The sequence below is a fragment of the Mustela erminea genome, chromosome 6 (assembly GCF_009829155.1).
Source record: "Mustela erminea isolate mMusErm1 chromosome 6, mMusErm1.Pri, whole genome shotgun sequence".
In the NCBI taxonomy this organism is placed as follows: Eukaryota; Metazoa; Chordata; class Mammalia; order Carnivora; family Mustelidae; genus Mustela; species Mustela erminea.
The window spans coordinates 71,710,057-71,729,185 of NC_045619.1; the positions used below are offsets into that span (position 1 = coordinate 71,710,057).

At 38.1% G+C, this 19,129-nt stretch overlaps 1 protein-coding gene across 1 annotated transcript; it reads left to right on the top strand.

Annotated features, from left to right (window-relative positions):
• Positions 1 to 1,860: 1,860 nt before the first annotated feature.
• LOC116593420 (sulfotransferase 6B1-like) lies at positions 1,861 to 17,934 on the top strand. The gene is made up of 6 exons (XM_032347693.1): positions 1,861 to 2,009; positions 4,359 to 4,543; positions 6,949 to 7,075; positions 13,038 to 13,132; positions 13,278 to 13,464; positions 17,676 to 17,934. Exons 1-6 carry the CDS (start codon positions 1,865 to 1,867, stop codon positions 17,792 to 17,794), a joined length of 858 nt encoding a protein of 285 aa, XP_032203584.1. The 5' UTR covers positions 1,861 to 1,864; the 3' UTR covers positions 17,795 to 17,934.
• Positions 17,935 to 19,129: the final 1,195 nt, after the last annotated feature.

The window sequence follows — 19,129 nt, forward strand, 5'->3', positions numbered from 1 at the left end:
TAGTCTGTGTCTTGCCTTTTACTTTCTTAATGGTGTCTTTTAATTGACAAAGGCTCTTAATTTAATCAGTCCCAACTATAATTTTTTTTCTTTAATAGTTAGTGCTTTTGTGTATCATATTTAAAAACAATTTACCTGCCAAAAGCTCATGAAAATATTCTGTTTTCCCCCTGGAAACTTTTTTTTTCAATTTAATTCTATGATCCAGCTTGAATTTTTCTTTGCATATGATGTAAGATAAGATTTTTTTTTTCTCCATATGAATCTAACTGAACAAAACAACGTTTATTCAAATGACCATCTTCTTTTTTTTTTTTTTTACCGAATTATACCTTTGTCATGGATCAACTGACCTTTTAAATGTGGGTCTTTTTCTGTACTCTTTATTCCATTCCATTGATCTATATATGTATCTTTGAGCTCAGGCCACTCTGTCTTAACTAGTGTTGCTTTATGCTAAAGCTTAAAATCTGATAATCTAAGTCTTACAAGTTTGATCTTTAAGATTTCCTTGGCTCTTCTGCTTTTGCATTTTCATATAAATACTTGTCAATTTACACACGTGCACACACACACACACACACACCTGTTGAGATTTTGATCAAACAGAATTGACTTTGTAGATCAATAAGGAGAATTTTGACATTTGAATAATATTGAGTCTTCTGGTCCATGGACATGGTATATTTTTCTTTTTACTTAGGTCTTCTTTAACTAGTTTTAGTAATAGTTTGTGATTTTCAATGCCTTGCACATCTTTTCTTAGATTTATTTCTAGACATTTGATTTTTTTCATATTATTGTAAATAGTAGTGTTTTTCAAATTTTATTTTTCAGTTGGGTTGGCTAGAATGTAGAAATACAATTTGTTTTCATCATCTAGCAACCACGCCCAATTTACATGTTTATTCTAATTGTAGATTCTTTAGAATTTCCTATGTATATGATTATTCTGAATGTCATTTCTGCCACTATCATGAATATCTTTCTTCTTTATTTCTTCCACAGTAGACCTCTACTTTTTTATGCTCAATAAAATGCTGGTCATTTCCTGGTTGACATACATTTCTTTTGATGGTTAGACAAGCAAACAAAAAAATTCACTGTGGTTCACTGAAGTTATTGGGCACTTTGTTGCCATATGTCATTGAATCCAGAATATAACAATATTAGTGAGAAAACCAAAGAATGACTCAGAAAAGAATTTTGCTTAATTCAGCCATAAACTTCTATACAACAAAACTCAAGATACCTATTTTCTGGCTTGGGTTTCCTGAGTCCCGTGTTATCTTTTTTAAAGTATTTCCCATGAAGTTTATCTTTAGTCTTAAGTTTATCTGCGAATTCTGAGAAAAATTTATATTTTCTCACTCCCTTCTCTCCTCATCTAGCAATGCAATACATATTAGCTACTTCCTCTCTATGTGTTAATATTAACATGACATTCAACTTTTTTTGTCCTTTCCAAAGTGACATAATCCCTTATCGCCACTAATTCTTTTCTTTTTAAGGCCAAAGGATTTGATTAACTCTGGTCCTTTCAGATAATAATTACATTCTGATAGCTTAATAGCCTTATATGTAAACTATTTTGAATGTCAAGTTGGAGGAAATATTTTGTAATGTGTTATCAAGAAAGTGACATCATTTTCACAGTAGACTTTGACTTAGTTATGGTTTAAAAATTACTCCTGTGAAGAATTGCAAAACGTATATATATACATATTCCTCTAGCTGAAACACCAGTTTAGTAATTCTAGGATTATCCTGCCACTGAGCTAGGATTAACATCAAGGAACTTACTTATTCTGTGCCTTGTGTAAAGTTAGTGTTTAGTAATACTTTTTAGTTCATTTGACGAAAGATGTCGTTCCAGAACCAGTCAAGTGTTCTTCATAAATTCAAGGGGATTCTCTTTTCTACTATGTCTTCAGAAGAACTTCTAAATTCCCTGGATTTTTTCAATGCAAGAGAAGATGATGTGTTTCTGGTGTCCTATCCAAAATCTGGTAAAGTTTATTTTAATGTATTTTTAAATGTATAAGTACATTTTAAAATGTGTGAAATATAAGAAATAGGTATAATATAATATTCTACTATATCAAAATATAATAATAATATAATAATATAGTAGACTGCTCTATAGAAATATAATAATTTTTACAAAACATTTATTTTTCAGAATTTATCCATAGGAAATTTAAGTATCCTAAATGCTCATTTTAAAGAAAAAGTTTGACATTAGAAAGCTGAAAACTGTGTTTCAAGAAAATTCAACTAGAGCTTTTACTACAGTTTTGTTTCTCTTTTATTCATTCAAGTATACAAATGTTGATATACATAATAAGCATATGGTCTGTAACATTATGAAGTTCTCTTCATACTTATACCAGGCATGGCCATAAGCAGATTTGTTCAATTCATACTTTAATGATTGATTTGTAAATGAATAATTTCTTTCCTGGGCTAATAAAAAACCATAAGTATTTTTAGTGTTCATTTTTTAAAAGATTTTATTTATTTATTTGAGAGACAGTGATAGAGCAGGAGCAGGGGGCAAGGGCAGAGGGAGAGGAGAAGCAGACTCCCCACTGATGGGGGCTCCATTCGAGGACCCTGAAATGATGATCTGCATTGAAGGCACACAGTTTACCAACTGAGTCACCCAGGTGCCACTTTAATGTTCAATTTTATGCCTTCTTATGCAAAGTTTATTTCCATATATAGTTATACACTCATGAAAGGACCATTATGAATAATGGCATCCTGGGGATAATCTAAATTAATTATATATTCTTTTTAATTTTGAAAGGTGGCCAGAATATGTAATATCCACCTGCCTGCTGTGATTTCCAGAAGAGTGGACACGTGTGAATGGGCATATGCTTGTTAGCATGATTCAGCAACTAAGAGTTTAGCTCTTTCAAATCATGTCTGCATTTTAGTCCTTTTATCTGATTGTGAATCAGGCCCAAGAAGCCCTCTCTTTTAGAAGACACAGAGTTCACATAGACCTTTTAGGGTGTTTTTGGAGAATAAATGTAAATCACATATGTAATTATTTTATTGGAAAATGGTGTTGCAGATGGAAATTAAGTGATTGCTTCTAGAATACCTCAGTATTTTCTCTGTGTGGTAGGTCACTCCGTGAATAAACATACCCTACCCTAAATTGATATGTTAGTTTAGAAAGTAATTTATGATACTTTTAAAGTTCTTTGAGCAGGTGCCTAGTTTATACTTTATATAAACAACCATACATAAAGTTTCCACTGCCCATATTGATGCCTATAAACTGATATCACCCGCCAGCTCTGGAGGTCCCCTGAATACAATCCAAAACTGTATTCTGTCTTCTTCACCAGAATAAATTAATACATCCTGTGAAAATAATAGAAATGTCATTAGTTATATTAGTCATGTTTATATGAATATTAGAGTTGACTTATGAGCATTACTATCTTAAAGTCTTACATTTAAAACACATCATGCAGATGAGAGCACCATTTAAATATTTATTCAGCTATAAATTAGTGAATATTACAACAGATTTTGAATTGGAATTACAAGTGAGTTCAATGGAAAGGAAATAGGCCTGATTTAAACTTTTTAGGAACTTTGCTTTCAAATCAGCAAAGCATCCTCCCCATCCAAACTTTTACTTCCCTGCTCCAGTTTACTATTGTCTGCAACACTGGAGCATACCCACATTTGCTTTATGTATTCCTTCCAGACTTCATGGTAGCATAGGATTGTATCTTCATGCTGTTTGAATGTAGCATTTATTCATAGTTCAAGGGCTTCGTTTGCATGACTACTCTGTTTGCACACAAACAAAAATAAGATCCAGGGGCTATCTTCCAGGGGAAAATGGGGAAGTATACATGAATATAAGCAGTAGCAACTAAACTCTGGTATGTTCTACCTGGGAGGGACAGAAAGGGTAAACAGTTATGCCAGGGGATGGGAGACTCAGAAGACAGTTTAAAAAAGAGCAAGATGCATGAGCTTGCAGGACCGGTGAGGAACTGTGTGTGGCAAGATCTGCGTATTTGTGGATTAGAGAAGGTGCTAGAGATAAGTGTAGCACAGGAGAATATTTCAAGCTGAGAAAAAGGCATAGGCAGTTCTCAGTCTCTTCATGCTTTAAAGTGTGACTCTTCCTGTCAAATGAATTAATGCCTCTGGTGTTTCAACAAGTGTCTCAGGTTTCAATGGGTGTCGAGGTAATAATAACTATTTATAACAAAATTAATGTGCTTCTTGCTATTATAACTTCATGCTAATTTTCTATATTTATTTCATCAAGAGTTTCAATTAATTCAAAAAAATGTGTTATGTTTTATTTTTATGTGAAGGTACTCACTGGATTGCGGAGGTCATTGGGAACATTCCCAATGCTCGAATTAATCTAACGTCTCCTATCGAGTTGGGAGACATTTCTAAACTTGACGAGCTAAAAATGAACTGTAAGAGAAGAGTTATTCCCACACATTTGAGCTACAACATGCTACCGGTGAATATTAAGCAAAAACAATGCAAGGTGAGTGCAGTGGTTAAGGGCAAAGGCTTGGGAAGACCAGAAAACCTGGCTTGGGTTCTTGCTCTGCCACTCTTGGAAAATTGCTGATGCTCTCCTAGCTTTGGTTTCCTCCTTTGATACAGAAATAACAGTATTCATCTCATACAATGTGGCAAAGATTAAGCTATGTTTTGTAAACACATTACAACAAAGGTAACAGTAGATTTTTCCTTTCATCAGCAAAGAAACCGAAGCTCAGAAAGGGTGGGCGGCTTCTTAAAACCACCACAGTAAAGACAGAGTCGTAAGGTACAAACATAATGGGAAATGAGATTCTCTGGTTGCACTTGGTTTCCCAAGAGGATGATCTGTCCTCTGTTGCCCCCTGCCCAGCCCTCAGAGCTTACAAGCTACTGGAAGCTTTCCTGCTCCAGCAGGCCTGTCAGATGATCAGTTCCTCTTGTGGCCGTCAACCCTAGTTAGCCTCCTATGTTTTCTTCCTAATCTTTGTCTCCTCATCTTTTTTTCTGCTTCCAAACTCTCTTACATGAAATGTCTGTTTTCAGCTCATTTCCTGATATTTAGCTAACATTTAATTTTTTTCTCAGAGTACTATTCAGCCTTCTCTTCATATCTTCCAACCATCCCCTAATATTTCTCAGAATATTGTATGTGTGTGTTTATTGAGTATCTAATTGACATACAACATTGTATTAGTTTCGGATGTACCACTTAACGACTCGATATTAGTATATATTGTGACATGATCTCCACAGTAAGTCTACTTACCATGTCACTACACATAATTACAGAATACTTCTTTTAACCTCTTTTATCAAAATACGTATTAATGTGTTAGTAGTTTGCATTGTCCTTCCCACTGGATACCGACGTGTAATGTCAGGTATTCTCCAAAGGTCCTGATGCATGCTTCTGTCTACCAAAACAAACAGACAAAAAACTCCAACTAGATGGCTAAGGCTTCCCATCCCACCACTTTATCCCTTTTTGTTAAAACTATGAGGGGAGGGGTGCCTGGGTGGCTCAGTCTGCCTTTGGCTCAGGTCATGATCCCAGGGTCCTGGGATCGAGTCCTGCACTGGGCTCCCTGCTTGGCAGGAAGCCAGCTTCTCCCTCTCCCAGTTCCTCTGCTTGTGTTCCTACTCTTGCTGTATCTCTCTCTGTCAGATAAATAAATAAAATCTTTAAAACAACTTTAAAAAAAAAATAAAAGAGTGAGTGGATTTTTAAATTGCTTCCAGAGCTTTGGGTTTCTGTGAATCTGCTCCAGAAGCAGAGAGCAGTGAGAGTAAGCCTGAAATGTTGAGTTACTTCATAATTTTCTCTGGAGAGGAAGAGAGGATAATGGGGACACAACAGGGGCTAAAGGTGGTTTTCACCTCAGTGCATAGTGGCCTTTACACATCTCTAAGAGGGGCAGGTGTTGTTCATGTGGGTTACACGCACCACTCCTGGACTATGAGCATAGCACAGAACGATAGTTAGGTATCAAGCATGACTCAGTAAACGCTTTCTTACCTACGTAAAATGTGTCCACCTGATTATCGATCTAAGAGCAAGTGGAACATCTGGTCCTCATGCAACACGGACACTGATAGTTCAGCTCCTCACCCTGGTTTTCTGAGGTTTTTTAATAGGCACGTTCCTGCAGTCCCGACGTCCCTGTTATAACCTTCATGACTCCGCGCTCCTGCACCTGACTGTTTTGAGGGAGCTGGTCATGTTTCTGCCCTATTGCTCCTATTTCTCCGACCGGGAACACTCCACTCTGCCTAGTCCGTAGTCCATACTAAACAGAAATGCATTAAACTGAATCCGATTACAGGGGCAGTGTTTGTGTAAATTAGGAGGGTGGCTCAGATTTCCTGCTCTGTGGAGGATTCAACTGTAGAAAATGAAATTCGAAAATATCATTCTTCCTATAAATAATAGTAGACAATTTACAAGAAATCTGAGTGTATTTAAATCATGTGTTATAACATTAAAGTTGTTTAAATGTTATGTTAAAAAAAATTTATATTAAGAAAGCAATCGTGTCCTACAAATGGATAGATGGGTTCTCAAATCCACTGCTAAAATGATGGGGCCACAGTTAGTGCCTAAATTGAAAAAGTGTGGTCAGTGGACTGGCATTACCAACCTTTCCTGGGAGCTTATTAGAAACGCAGAATGCTGGCCGCATGCTGGACTCCCTGTGTCAGAATCTGCATTTTAGCAAGATTCCCTGAATAATTCTTGCACACGTTAACTTTTTGAGAAACACTGGCCTGAGTCTGTGCTTAATAATCAGTGTAAGCTGTCAAAAAATCCTGGCATGGACAGGTTAAGTCCAGTTGCTTTTTTTGAGAACATGTTTTGCATGGGGGCTGTTTCCATCTAAAAATAAACTGATTTTTTTTTAACAGATTATCTACATCGTTAGGAATCCAAAAGACACGGCTGTTTCTTTATTCCACTACTACAGAGATAACCCGAATCTCCCTGGCATTGAAACCTGGGCTGCATTTTTCGAGCTTTTCCTAAGAGGAGATGGTAAATATAACAATGATTTCTATTCATCATATACAGTTCCCCTCCAAATGAAAGCATTTTCTAAAAGTTTAACTGGATCCTAGCGACCCATTTTCAGGAATACATTTGAATAGTTTTGGGGGGTTTTTTTTGGTTTTTTTTTTGTTTTGTTTTTTTTTTACTTCTAAGCCATTCTTTCTCACTTTGTTTCTTCATGGACTTTCTTATCACCTGTAGGTAGTCCAGATTTGCAATTACTTATTGAGCCGATAGCAATGTTTGTAAAACAGAGATTAATTCTGATCAAGCATCACTTTTTTTTTTCATATACCATCAGTTTTGTCAGTGAAATAATTATGCATTGATTGGAGTCGAGCAAGATACAGTTGAAACCTTCACAGGCAGCCTGAAACATGTCTTATGTTTGCCTAAATGGAAAATAACACCAACAAATGATACACACGCACACACACACACACACACACACACACACACACACACACATTCTCCCTCTTCCTCTCCAAAAAAAGGAATAAAATTCCCCAAATAAAAGAAATGAAAGTATTAGTTATCTTGACACTTGCTTTATAAAGATGAACAAAAAGCAATTTCTCCTGAAAATACTAAACTGATACATCATTTGATTGAGTTGTACAATGCATATTGATCTTGCCTAACCATGCATGACCTTTGAATTTATTAATTTCTCTCTGACTCATGGGTATCTGGAGCACTTAAAAACAAAAACGAAAAACAGTTCCTAAACCTGAGTTCCCAACCCTTTCATTAAATAAAAATAACGTACCAAGACGATGCAGAATTTAGAAGAGGCAGGATTTCGAAATGGTTTGTACCCACAGGATCTTCCTTTTCCCTGGGGTTAGAGGTAGACCTGCTTAATTGTTAGTTTTCCTATTTCACTTGCCAATGATTAAGCTTTTACTTGTTAATTTCAGAGGGGCCACAGCAAGTGTAACTTGAACAGGAGGGTATTGAGAACTGCGTTTAACACTTTCTTTTGCCCTGTTCCCTATGGAAGAATATGCTATGCTCACAATAGTTGAGCTCCTCTTTGGCAAACATTTAGTAGTCACAAAGTTTCAGGATCGAAACTTTCGGGTCAAAGTTTCAGGTCTATTGAAGACTGTCTGGTTAAAATCACCGAACTCATGTTTGAATTGCCTTTATAAAATTCTCAAGGATTGTACTAGCTAAACTTGAACTTCCTAATTTGGACAACAGGTTCACACCCCAGCTCCTGCCCCCAAATGACTGGTTCCATCTCGGTACTGTAAAGATGTTTAAAAAAATCTTACTATGTAATATAGTCACTTAGCTAAGTGCTATGCAAACAGAATCTCCTATCATCCTCACTAGAACACAAGAGCCAGGTATCATTCTTATTTTATAGGTGAGGGAAATGCAGACGTTGGCGGGCCAGACAATTGTATAACTCATAAAGAGCCAAGGTTTAAATTCAGGTGTCAGTCTCCCAGATCCTTGCTGTTAGCACTGTGGCATAGCTTGCCTAGAAAGGAAGCTGTTCCTCTGATCACTAATTCCTCTTCCCCACGATAGCCTTCTAAATATTTGAAGATAGTTAACATGCTTCACTCTGCCTTCATTCCATTTTTGGAGTGAACAGAGTTTAAATACATACATTATTAAAAAAAAAAAAACAGATCTTGAGTCTGCTTTTCCTCAAGAAAAGAAAAGCCCCGTTTGTCTCCAATTATCACACCCTGGGGGTCACTACCCCTCCCGCTGCTCCACAAGCTCTAATTTGGCTCCATCTCTACCATTTTGGAGTGCCCAGAAGACAAGTTGCTCAGAAGAAGTGCTCTGGGTATGACCTGAGGACAGTATAAAGCAGGCCTGTTAGCGCTCGTGTTCTAGAGATTATTTTTCTATGAGTGTAGCCACAAAAAGGGCAACTCAGTCCCTACGCAGAGAGGCAAACTAGCTGTCCGAGGACATCTACCACCCCATTATCTGACGTCAAAGCAGAGTATCTGGGAAGGGCAGTTAGTTGGAGAAAATATTCCAGATGATTCTTTTATACCTTCTAGGTGCGTTAATAGATTTTTAATTGCAAAGAGATCTGCTGTGTATTATATAATCGGGTAATCTAGCCTGGGCAAATCCTGCTGACACCGGAGTAAGCAGTGAATTACTAAAGCTTTTTAAAATTTACTTGAGTGGAACAGTATTTATAATATAAGGTTGCTTGTTCTCCTGTCAAAGGTAGGTGACTATATTTCAGGGATGTCCTTCAGTGACTACTCTTTGAGGAGAGGATTCTTTCTCCTGCCAATGATAACATGATACAATAGAACCGGCTATGGAGACAGAAGAAGAGGGATCAAGTCTTAACTCTAATTTATCCCCTGTATAACTGTGGACAAGTTGTTTAATCATTTTGAGGCCCAGACTTGGATTATGTAGGACTATTTAGATGTTCAAATGAAGTCATGACTAGAAATTTACTGTAGAAATCTACTCATTCTATTGGACGTAGACTTTTTAAAAAATATATATTTTATTTATTTATTTGACAGAGAGAGAGAGAGAGGTAGCCAAAGAAGGAACATAAGCAAGGGGAGTGGAAGAGGAAGAAGCAGGCTTCCCGCAGAGCAGGGAGCCTGATGCAGGGCTTGATCTCAGGAGCCCGGGATCATGACCTGAGCTGAAGGGAGATGCTTAATAGCTGAGCCACCCAAGTGCCCCTAGACATAGACTTTTAAAGGCAGGCAAAGACTTTTTAAATAGTTTCACTTTCGGGTGGAAAGTTTCCATGTAGGTATTTATCTAGAAAGATTATTTTACACTGAAACATCATGATATCCTATACCCGTTTCCAAAACACAAGTATATATACATTGTATGAGGAGACTGTACCATAAAGACATAGATAGCCACACATTTGTCTAATCATCTGATTTACCTTTCAGATACATTTTAGTTTACAAATACATTTTAGTTTTTCAAATTAAATAGTAACTGTAAATTGTGTTCTGGCAATATTCTAACAGATTAGTATCTAGTGAAATATTTTAGCACCATACTTTTTTTTCCCACTAGCCCCCTCTCCAGTCTTTTGTAAGAACTCCACATTTCCTAAGCACTTCGTCCTCATGAATTTCTGCACAATCATCAGAGTGCTTTCTGGAAACTAGAAATTAAGATGTTCTTGAAACTGGTTAGGAGTGGGACAAAGGGTTTGCAGAAAGTGTGGGAGGTTTGAAATTGCTGATGTGGAAAATAGGAGAAAGTGTTAATGCAGGACAAATAAGTTTGCTAGGCAGCCTCAGGACCCTTAAGGCTGGAGAAATGAATTTGCAATGGTGTCAGTATAGAGTTGTATAAATTTCTTCAGCAGAGCTCAGGAGAAAAGAAGGTAAAGTGTTTTGATTCAATACTGAGTGTTTTTTCAGGTGGTTGAAATAAACAATAAAGGAAAAAGGGAAGTTGAAGGTTTTAGCTAGAAAAAGGTTGGGGAGAAGAACAAGGGGAAGAAAATGAGGATTAAAAAGGACATAAGTGGTCTAAGTAGGGTATTTGCAGAAGCTGTCCATCAACAGGTGGGTGACAAGACGTGAGTTGCCCCAGGAGGTTGTGTCCTAAGATCAGAGTCTTCCATGACCGCTGGGAACAGATCAAAAAGTCCACTTCTGACAGAGATAAGGCTAAGAAGAGTGATATATTTAAAGGACATGAGTCCTGTAGGAGTCTGGATTATCTCAGAGGGAGGAGCTCTGGAAGTTGATAGGAAGCCGTGGGATTGCCGATGCACAGTCCAAACCCTAACACACTTGGGTTGGCCGAGTAAGAGCAACTTTTCTGGTTAGGGCATTTCGGGGAGAACAAGTTATTCTGGATAACAGAAGGAAGGCCATGCAGGAGGTAGTAGAAAATTCTGACTTTAAGTGAAGGCTGTGGAGAAAAGCATTTCCCAGAAAAAAAAAAAAAAAGATTTTTATGCCTCTGTTTTGGAAGCTGTATTTTCTTTAAAGCCCTAGGTCTGGACAATGAGGATTTGGAGTAAAAAAATGACCCAGAGTATAATTCTCTACATGGGTAAGGAAGACCCAGGCAGCCAATTTCTTTAGATTCTTCTGTCTTTTTGGAACAAGACGTAGTATAAATTAATTAATTAATAATAGAATATCTGGCTGTCAAATGATAGCAGGCTATGATCCAAAAGATTTTTCTTACATTTATTTGAGGTATGTTGGAATACATTTCCTGCCAATGTATGTGATTTCCAGTCAATCACAGGTAGCCACCAGCAGTGACCCTGGGACTCGGGGTCTCTTTTCCTGCCCAGGCTCGGGGGGGATGGAGGCACAGAAGCCTGGGCTCCCTGACAGTATGGAGGGTGGTGATGTTTTCCACCGGGGCTGGGCTGCAGCTACCCAGGGGCGGGGGTGATGCAGGTGGCAACTGCCAGCATAGTCTGAGTCAACAGAGACCAGTTCACTGCCTACACTCCTAAGAGAGAAAAATCAGTGCTCTATCGCACCCTGTGATTGTTCTTGGCAATAGGCTGGCAGTTCTTAGGTCAACTCCTTATCACTGATAGGGTAATTTGGGTCCTTCCAAGATAAAGTATTTTGTAAGTCACTGAACTGGCAAGTGAGAATGCTGGGAACTGGAGACCTATTAGTCCTTCCAAACACCTGTTCTTGCTTTACAACCCTCTGGGCCCCTGGGGGTGGAAAATCAGGCTCTGTGATGATACCATCACAGTCCCGGAAGTCTGGTCTTTTACAAATGCCTTCTGGTTATTTTCTTGCCCTTTACTTCCCCAGGGGCTGAAACTGTAAACAGTTGCAGTTAGCTAGGAGTTAATGACACATCAATTTATTCAAAAGTTTCGTGTTTAAAAGCGATATGGCACAGTATCTGATAGACACTAATGGCTTCATAAATGCTTATTAAATGAATCAATAGTCAGCAGATCTTCAGAACATTGTGAGTGGAAGAACTCTTTTATAATTTGGGCATTAGCTAGTATTACATCTATGGATAATAAGGATGCATGGAAAGATGTATACCCAGTATTTTAAATTACTCTATTATATACTTTAGATTATCAAGCTAGTCAACTTTCTGTGGTACAAGAAATTGCTCACTTTTTGTTTTTTATCATCACAGTTGATGATTTATTTTGCATGGTAACATTTTACTTCCAGCCCTGGACATTTTTGAGATCTTTCAAATTAACAAAACAATAAAGAGATAATATCAACTACTCTTAAAGCCCTTACACTGTATTTTGCAAACTTGAACTAAGATAAATGAATAGACTTCTTTTCTCTCCCACCACTTTTTTGAGAAAGTTTATAAACTTTTTATGCTAAGAACTTCACAAAGCATGCCATTTACAGGAAGAAAGTAACAAATTCTCAATGTTTCTCTATTTCTTCCAAGATCCAAAGTAGTTATCGGAACAAAATTATTGGGAAAATGTGTATCTCTGTATTTCTGCTGTAACTTCTGATGATGATAAAAAGATATTTACCAAAATAAGAAAAAAAAAAAACCCACAGCCTTATTAAAAGATACAGCCATCCAGCTTCATTTCTTAATATTGCATTTAGTTGAAACAGTAGTGTTTTATAATTGGGTTCTTCTAAGGAAACTTTTTAAAAAAATATTTAAGATCTTATTTAATTTTTAATTATTGAATTTTATTAAACCTAATTATAAGTTTCTTCATAGATAGTGAATGACATGGTATTAACATATGTAATTAACATTTTCTTTTTTTTTTTTCATTTTAAACCCAGTATAGTTAACATACAGTGTTATATTAGTTTCAGATGTACACTATAGTGATTCAACAATTCTTAAGTAAAACCCCTTCACTCCAGAATCTAATACGTGTGTGCCTTATTTTGTCTTCTTCGGTGAAGTGGGAAGAATCCTGGGATGCCAATTCATGATCTTGAATATTCACACAATTCATTTTTCCTTCTAGTTGTTTATGGATCCTGGTTTGATCACGTTTTAAGCTGGGAAGAGCACAAAAATGACAAAAACATTCTAATTATATTCTATGAAGAAATGAAGAAAGTAAGTCCTTCCTAACATTTCAACAATCGAAATTTAAGTCAAATGAAAACAGAAAATCAATAAATTCTGTTTTCAGGGTTGAGGGAATGAATTTGGTGTTTTGTTGAGTTACACGTTTTTAAAAATAATTTTTCTTATGGCTTAGGATCTTTCTAAAAGCATCAAGAAAATAACTACTTTCCTTGGTATAAATGTGAGCGACAGTGAAATTAATAAGATTGCTCAGAAAACGTCATTCAGTGAAATGAAAAATAATGCAGCCAAAGAAAACTGTGATCCAAATCATACCATCTGCGCCCTCACATCTAACAGGAACCTGGTATTTAGAAAAGGTAAGTCAGAAAGGGATGTGGTACCCTGGCTGGAAGTAGTGCCATTTTATAATTTTTAACTCTCATTTTACCATCATACACCCTACCTCTTGCACAATGGATTGCTCATTGTCATCCCTGAATGAATGTTTATTAAACAAATTTCTTAAGGCACATTATTTCCAGAAATTGAGATTTTCATACCCAGTTATGAACCAATTGAGAGAAAGACACAGGTGTCAAACAGATGGAAATGATAAAACTCCCTGAAGAATGGGCCTCGGGTGTGCAGCCTTGCGTGTTTGCTAATAACTTACCCTAAATTTTGCAAACATGCTTGCTCAGTCACAATCAAAGGCAGTCCTGTCCCTGCACTGAGGCCTCCCACAGAGAGCACGGTGGAGAGTGGTACATGACATGTGCTTTTTTCAGCAGAGAGAAGGGAGCTGATGAATGTGGACAGTGCACTTCCCCAAACTCACCAAATAACTCACCCCACAGAAGTACGGGGCAGAGAGAGAAGCTGGCAGTGTTATCCAACGTACTTCTCTGCATGAAAACCCAAAGAGAAGGAAGTAAATCTTCTCTACTACTTCCTAACATGTAACTTAGAAGTAGTTTGGGTTCATCCAGATATAGAATCATTTTGATACCCGTGTGAATTTTAATCCAGACCCCAGGGAGAAATATTTGAACATTCTTCAAATTTTTCATAACTTACAATGACAACATTTTCTACATTTAGGTACTCAGGTTTCCTACTAGAAAACACACCTTTGTTTCCATTTTTTAGCTCATCTGAATAGAATTCCTCCCAAAGCAAAAATTGGCTAACTCATATGCATCAGATAGTCCCTTAATTTTGCAAGTCACTTTTTGTCTTTTTTGGTGGTTCATTTTTCATGTTCTTATAGTTGCAAAACCCAGGACTGGGAGGGAGGAGAGAACTCAATTCAGCAAATATTGATTAATAAACTATTTTCTAATAACTAAGATTCAAAAATTAAGTAAAATAGTCTTGTCCTTCAGAAGATCATAATGTAGGCAATAATACAAGATGACTGACAACTTTATTACTAGTATGAGCAACTGTGAATAGCAACATGAATAAGGGTGAGATAAATTTTCCTCAGCAAAGTAGGTGAGGAGGTGACATTGGATCTGGGACTGGAAGCATAAGCAGAAAGCATTTACCAGCAAAATGACAGGGAAGAAATATATTCCAGCAAGAGCTAACAGCAAGAAGAAAAGTCCAGAACCACCATGGGATTGGACTGGATTTTCTTTTAAAAAGAGCAGTTAGTCAGTCTCCTGTTCTAGAAGGGTATATGACGTGTGGAGCAGAGTGAGGGAGATAAAAATTGGGGCCAGAGACCAAAAGCTCTCTGTACATTATGAGGGGGTCTTTTTCTCTCTGTTTGCTGTTTTAAGAAGGGAACTGAAAATAATAGAGTCAGGTGGGAAGTTTAGAAGAGTTGTTTAGAAACCAGAGGCAGAAAGTCCAGTAAGCGGTTATTGTAATAGTCCAGATAAGAAACATGGAGGGTCATAATTGGGTAGTGGCAGGGAGCCAGTGTTTGGTGGATCTCAGCTCAGAAGTCAGTTTAGGAGCCATTGGCAATTTGTGGAATTAAGTAAAATTCTTCAGCGTGGGTGGGAAGGACTAGTAGGGAAAGGGTTAGAAAGGGAAGCCCTAGAGACCGTAGCATCAACGGGAATGAAATAGCTAAGACGAGCCAGGAAAGGAAATCAGTCAGAATTACGAAGAAAGCTAGGGTCAAACGTGGCCATTTATCATTCATGAATTCTGAGGGTGATTTCCATAGTGGTGGCGATGAGAGGCAAATTGAGGGGATTAAAAAGATAAGAGAGAACGAAGGGATGGAGCAGATAAGGACCACTCTTCCACGAAGTTTGAAAACGGAGGACAAGAGCAAGATGACATAGGGGGGTCAAGAAAAAGATTAGGCTGAGTGGGAGAGAGGATACAGAAGAGACAGGGAGGATTTAGAACAGGATGCATGAAAGCAGGTAAAACAAGCAAAGTCGCCCGAAACAGAGATTGGGAGGGATTATGGTAAAGAGAATGATGAGAAATGCCGAAGTTCTGATGTTTCGTGGAATCCAGTGCTTCTATTGATATCTTTTATCACTGACCTTTGAGATCTGATTAGCAAAATACACAGTTTTCACCCATGTTATCCTACTAACTTGGGAAATTTTACTCTAATGAAAACAGAGGTAGTAACCCTACAAATATCCCCAGGTGAAACCCTATCAATGTAATTGTAGACAACAAACATTAATTTTAATGCATTTAAATTCTAGCAGAAAGTGGTTTCCTTATATAGGATCAGACAAAACACGGAAGGTTAACCCTGATCCTGGTCTCCAAGACTGCCTATTGCTAAATTTGGACTATACGAGGCATTAAACACAGGATGGGTCCATTCACTTTATTCCTTCTATTGGCTGGACAAGGTGGGAGTAGGGATCCATCCTCTGAAAATAATCATGTTAAGTAAATGACTGAAGTGGGTGATTCAGACTCCTTGGTGCAAGAGATATTCCTCACCGTACAGAGGAGGGTTCATGCCTGCAGTTGGCTTTAAAGTCGGAAAAGGAGCTGATATTCTAGAAACTGTCTATGGAGATAAGGTGGTAGGCATAGATACAGAATGGTCCACGTCAGTGTCAGAAGTCCCAGGGCCCCTACATACTAAAATTTAGGGAGGATATTACAGGACTAGGGAAAGATGTATGGACAGGATGCATGTTGTAATATTGTTCATGACATTGAAAACCTAAAATGCACTCAATTGACCTCTAATCAGAAAGCGTTAAATGTACTACATCACATCCATACATCACATGTGTGTATGTGATCCACACATCACATCCATACTATGTAGCTAGGAAGACTGTGGAGTGCGAATAGCCAGCATTTACTGTGGGCTGACTATGTGCCGGGCATATTACTGGAGTTATCTTACACTTGACAGCAGACTTCTGAGGGTGGTGTTCATAGTGTTACATTTTACTAAGATGCCAAGCACCTCAACAAAGTTGTGCAACTAGTTGCTGATAGAGTGAAAATTTGAATCCCAGCCGTCTTACCCTCCTCCCCGTAACTTTCATTGCTGAGAAGGAAGTACTGATATGGGAAGATGATGTGCAACAGCATCTATACGCTGAGGTCCCGGGAATGAAGCCTAGGGCCAGAAGTGACTAAAGGCCATGATGGGCAAGATCCAGGGTTGGGGCTTGGTATAGGCAAGAAGAGTGGTCCTGCGGGGTTGGCGCTGTGGCCAAGGCTGAGGGTGACCTGTAGGATCAGGAGATGGACCGAGCTGATGGACCGAGGGAAGGATAGATCTGATTTTGCTCTCCAAACACCTTGTTCGAAGGTGAGGACGTCACACAACTAACTTGGTGCTGATATTTTCAACAGTTATCAATGTTGTAAAGTACATTTCCTTACAGTGAGACCCATTAAGGTGGAACAGGTGAAAGGGTTTCAGAGTACACTTATCATGATGGGCATTGAGTAACACATAGAACTGCTGAAATTATTGTAACACACTGTGTGCTAATTATACTTGAATCAAGAAGAGAGACTGATTGCCCAGGCCGGTGATAGGGTCATTGCTTCATAGGTGCACAGGCAGGGAAATAAGTGACATTATGTCCACTTTGTCTGCTTTCATGTTTTTTTTCTTTTTTAAGATGTATTTATTTATTAGGAAGAGAGAGAGATTGAGAGACAGAGAGGGAGCACAAGTAGGAAGGGCAGGGAGAGGGAGAGAGAATATCAAGTAGACTCCACACTCAAAAGCCCCAAACAGGGTTTGACCTTAGAACCGTGAGATCTCAACCTGCACCAAAACCAAGAGTCGGGGCCTTAATCGACTGAGCCACCCAGGCACCCCGGCTTTTATGTTTTAACTAAGGTTAGCTGAGACATTTCTTTGCCTGCTATCATAAAACCTAGAACCTTTATATATCTGAATCTTGTTTTCTTTTTAAGAATTAACTTTTTACACTGTATATATTAATATGCAACCATTACTGAGGAGATTGGAAACAACAAATACGCAAACGTGGAAAAGAATAACCCCGCATCATCTTATCAGCAAGAAATGAAATCATTCACATTTTATTGCAAATCTGACAGATTTCTTTTGTGCATACTGTATATTTAAATGGATTCTTGTCTGTTTCAATTTTTCCAGGAGCGGTGGGTGATTGGATAAACTACTTTACTTCAAAGCAGAGGAGAGTATTTGATGAACTATTCACGGAGAAAATGAAACACAGTGAACTAGCAAGACACTTTGAAGATTACTCTTAATATAAATGGGAAATGAAACCACTTTCCAGGGGCACCTGGGTGGCTCAGTGGGTTAATCATCTCCCTTCAGATCAGGTCCTGAACCCGGGGGTCCCCTCGGGGAGCCTGCTTCTCCTTCTCCCCCTGCCCTTCCCCCCACTCATGCTCCTCTCTCAAAAACATAAATAAATAAAATATTTATTTTTTAAAAAAAGACCACTTTGCAATTTGTGGGATGCAGTACTTGGGGAATAAATAAATATATATATATTTTTTACCAGTATGAAAAGTAGATATTTCTTTAAGTGAGAAATGGACACTTCATGAATGTGTCAAAAGTGTCACGTATGAGAGACTGTTATTACTATATCTGGTGGTAGCAGAGAATTATTAATAAAAGAAAATAATATGCGATTTTGAAATGGCCGAGTTATACATCTGCTTTCAGGATATTCTTAAGGGAAGGAGATTATTTCTATTCAGAGGGAGCGTCACTGCGGGGGTTCTATAAACTGCATTAATGTACAGCAAAAGGGGCGAGGGATTATCTAAAATAGCCAATGTCTGAGAAGAATTTATTTTCGGCCTCTTTGGACACAATGACCTCTAAACAAACACTTTCATTTCAGCATTCTCTGGTGTCTGTGTAGAAATGTTCTCCATTGGCCATTATCAGAACAATGACAAACAGTCTTACTGAGGTGGAACACCGAACAGGCAGATTATATCAAATGATCACAACTGGTGAAAAGAAAGAATGAAAAGGTACTCTTTCATGTTAAAGTAACACTGGCATGACATGCTAGTCAGGAAAGCCTGCTCTGATAACTCTGTCCCCTATCCCCTTTGCTCTCCGTTGTCCCTCACTGGCCCTCCAGGGACCCTTCCCTTCCCACTCTTACTCATTCAGGTCTTGTATTATGAAGTAAATGTCTGTCTCTTAGTCTGGCCTGTAAGGTCCTTGCCAGTTAGAGCTCATGTTCTCTTCATTTGGGATCTTCCGCCACAACAGCCCCGGACAGCCCTCCTCATGGGTGCTTCACAAACGGCTGCGAACTGAGTTCACAGACAGATGAATCCTACACGTTCCAGAACACTCAGTTCCAGGACTGTTCCCCACTTTGCCCTAATTTCTGTATCCTGCTAGTGCTTCATGTCTGCATTAGTCAGTTCTTTTTTCAACCTAATCCTATATTTTCATCTATTATTGCTTTACTATTCACAGGATGTGAGTCTTTCCCTCCCAGTTTTATCATATCCTTACAGAGAGGCCCTGGGTGGCTTCTCCAGTGACTGACACAGTGTATCGCCCTCAGAAATTGTTCAACAAAACTGTGTTGAATGGAAGAATGAATG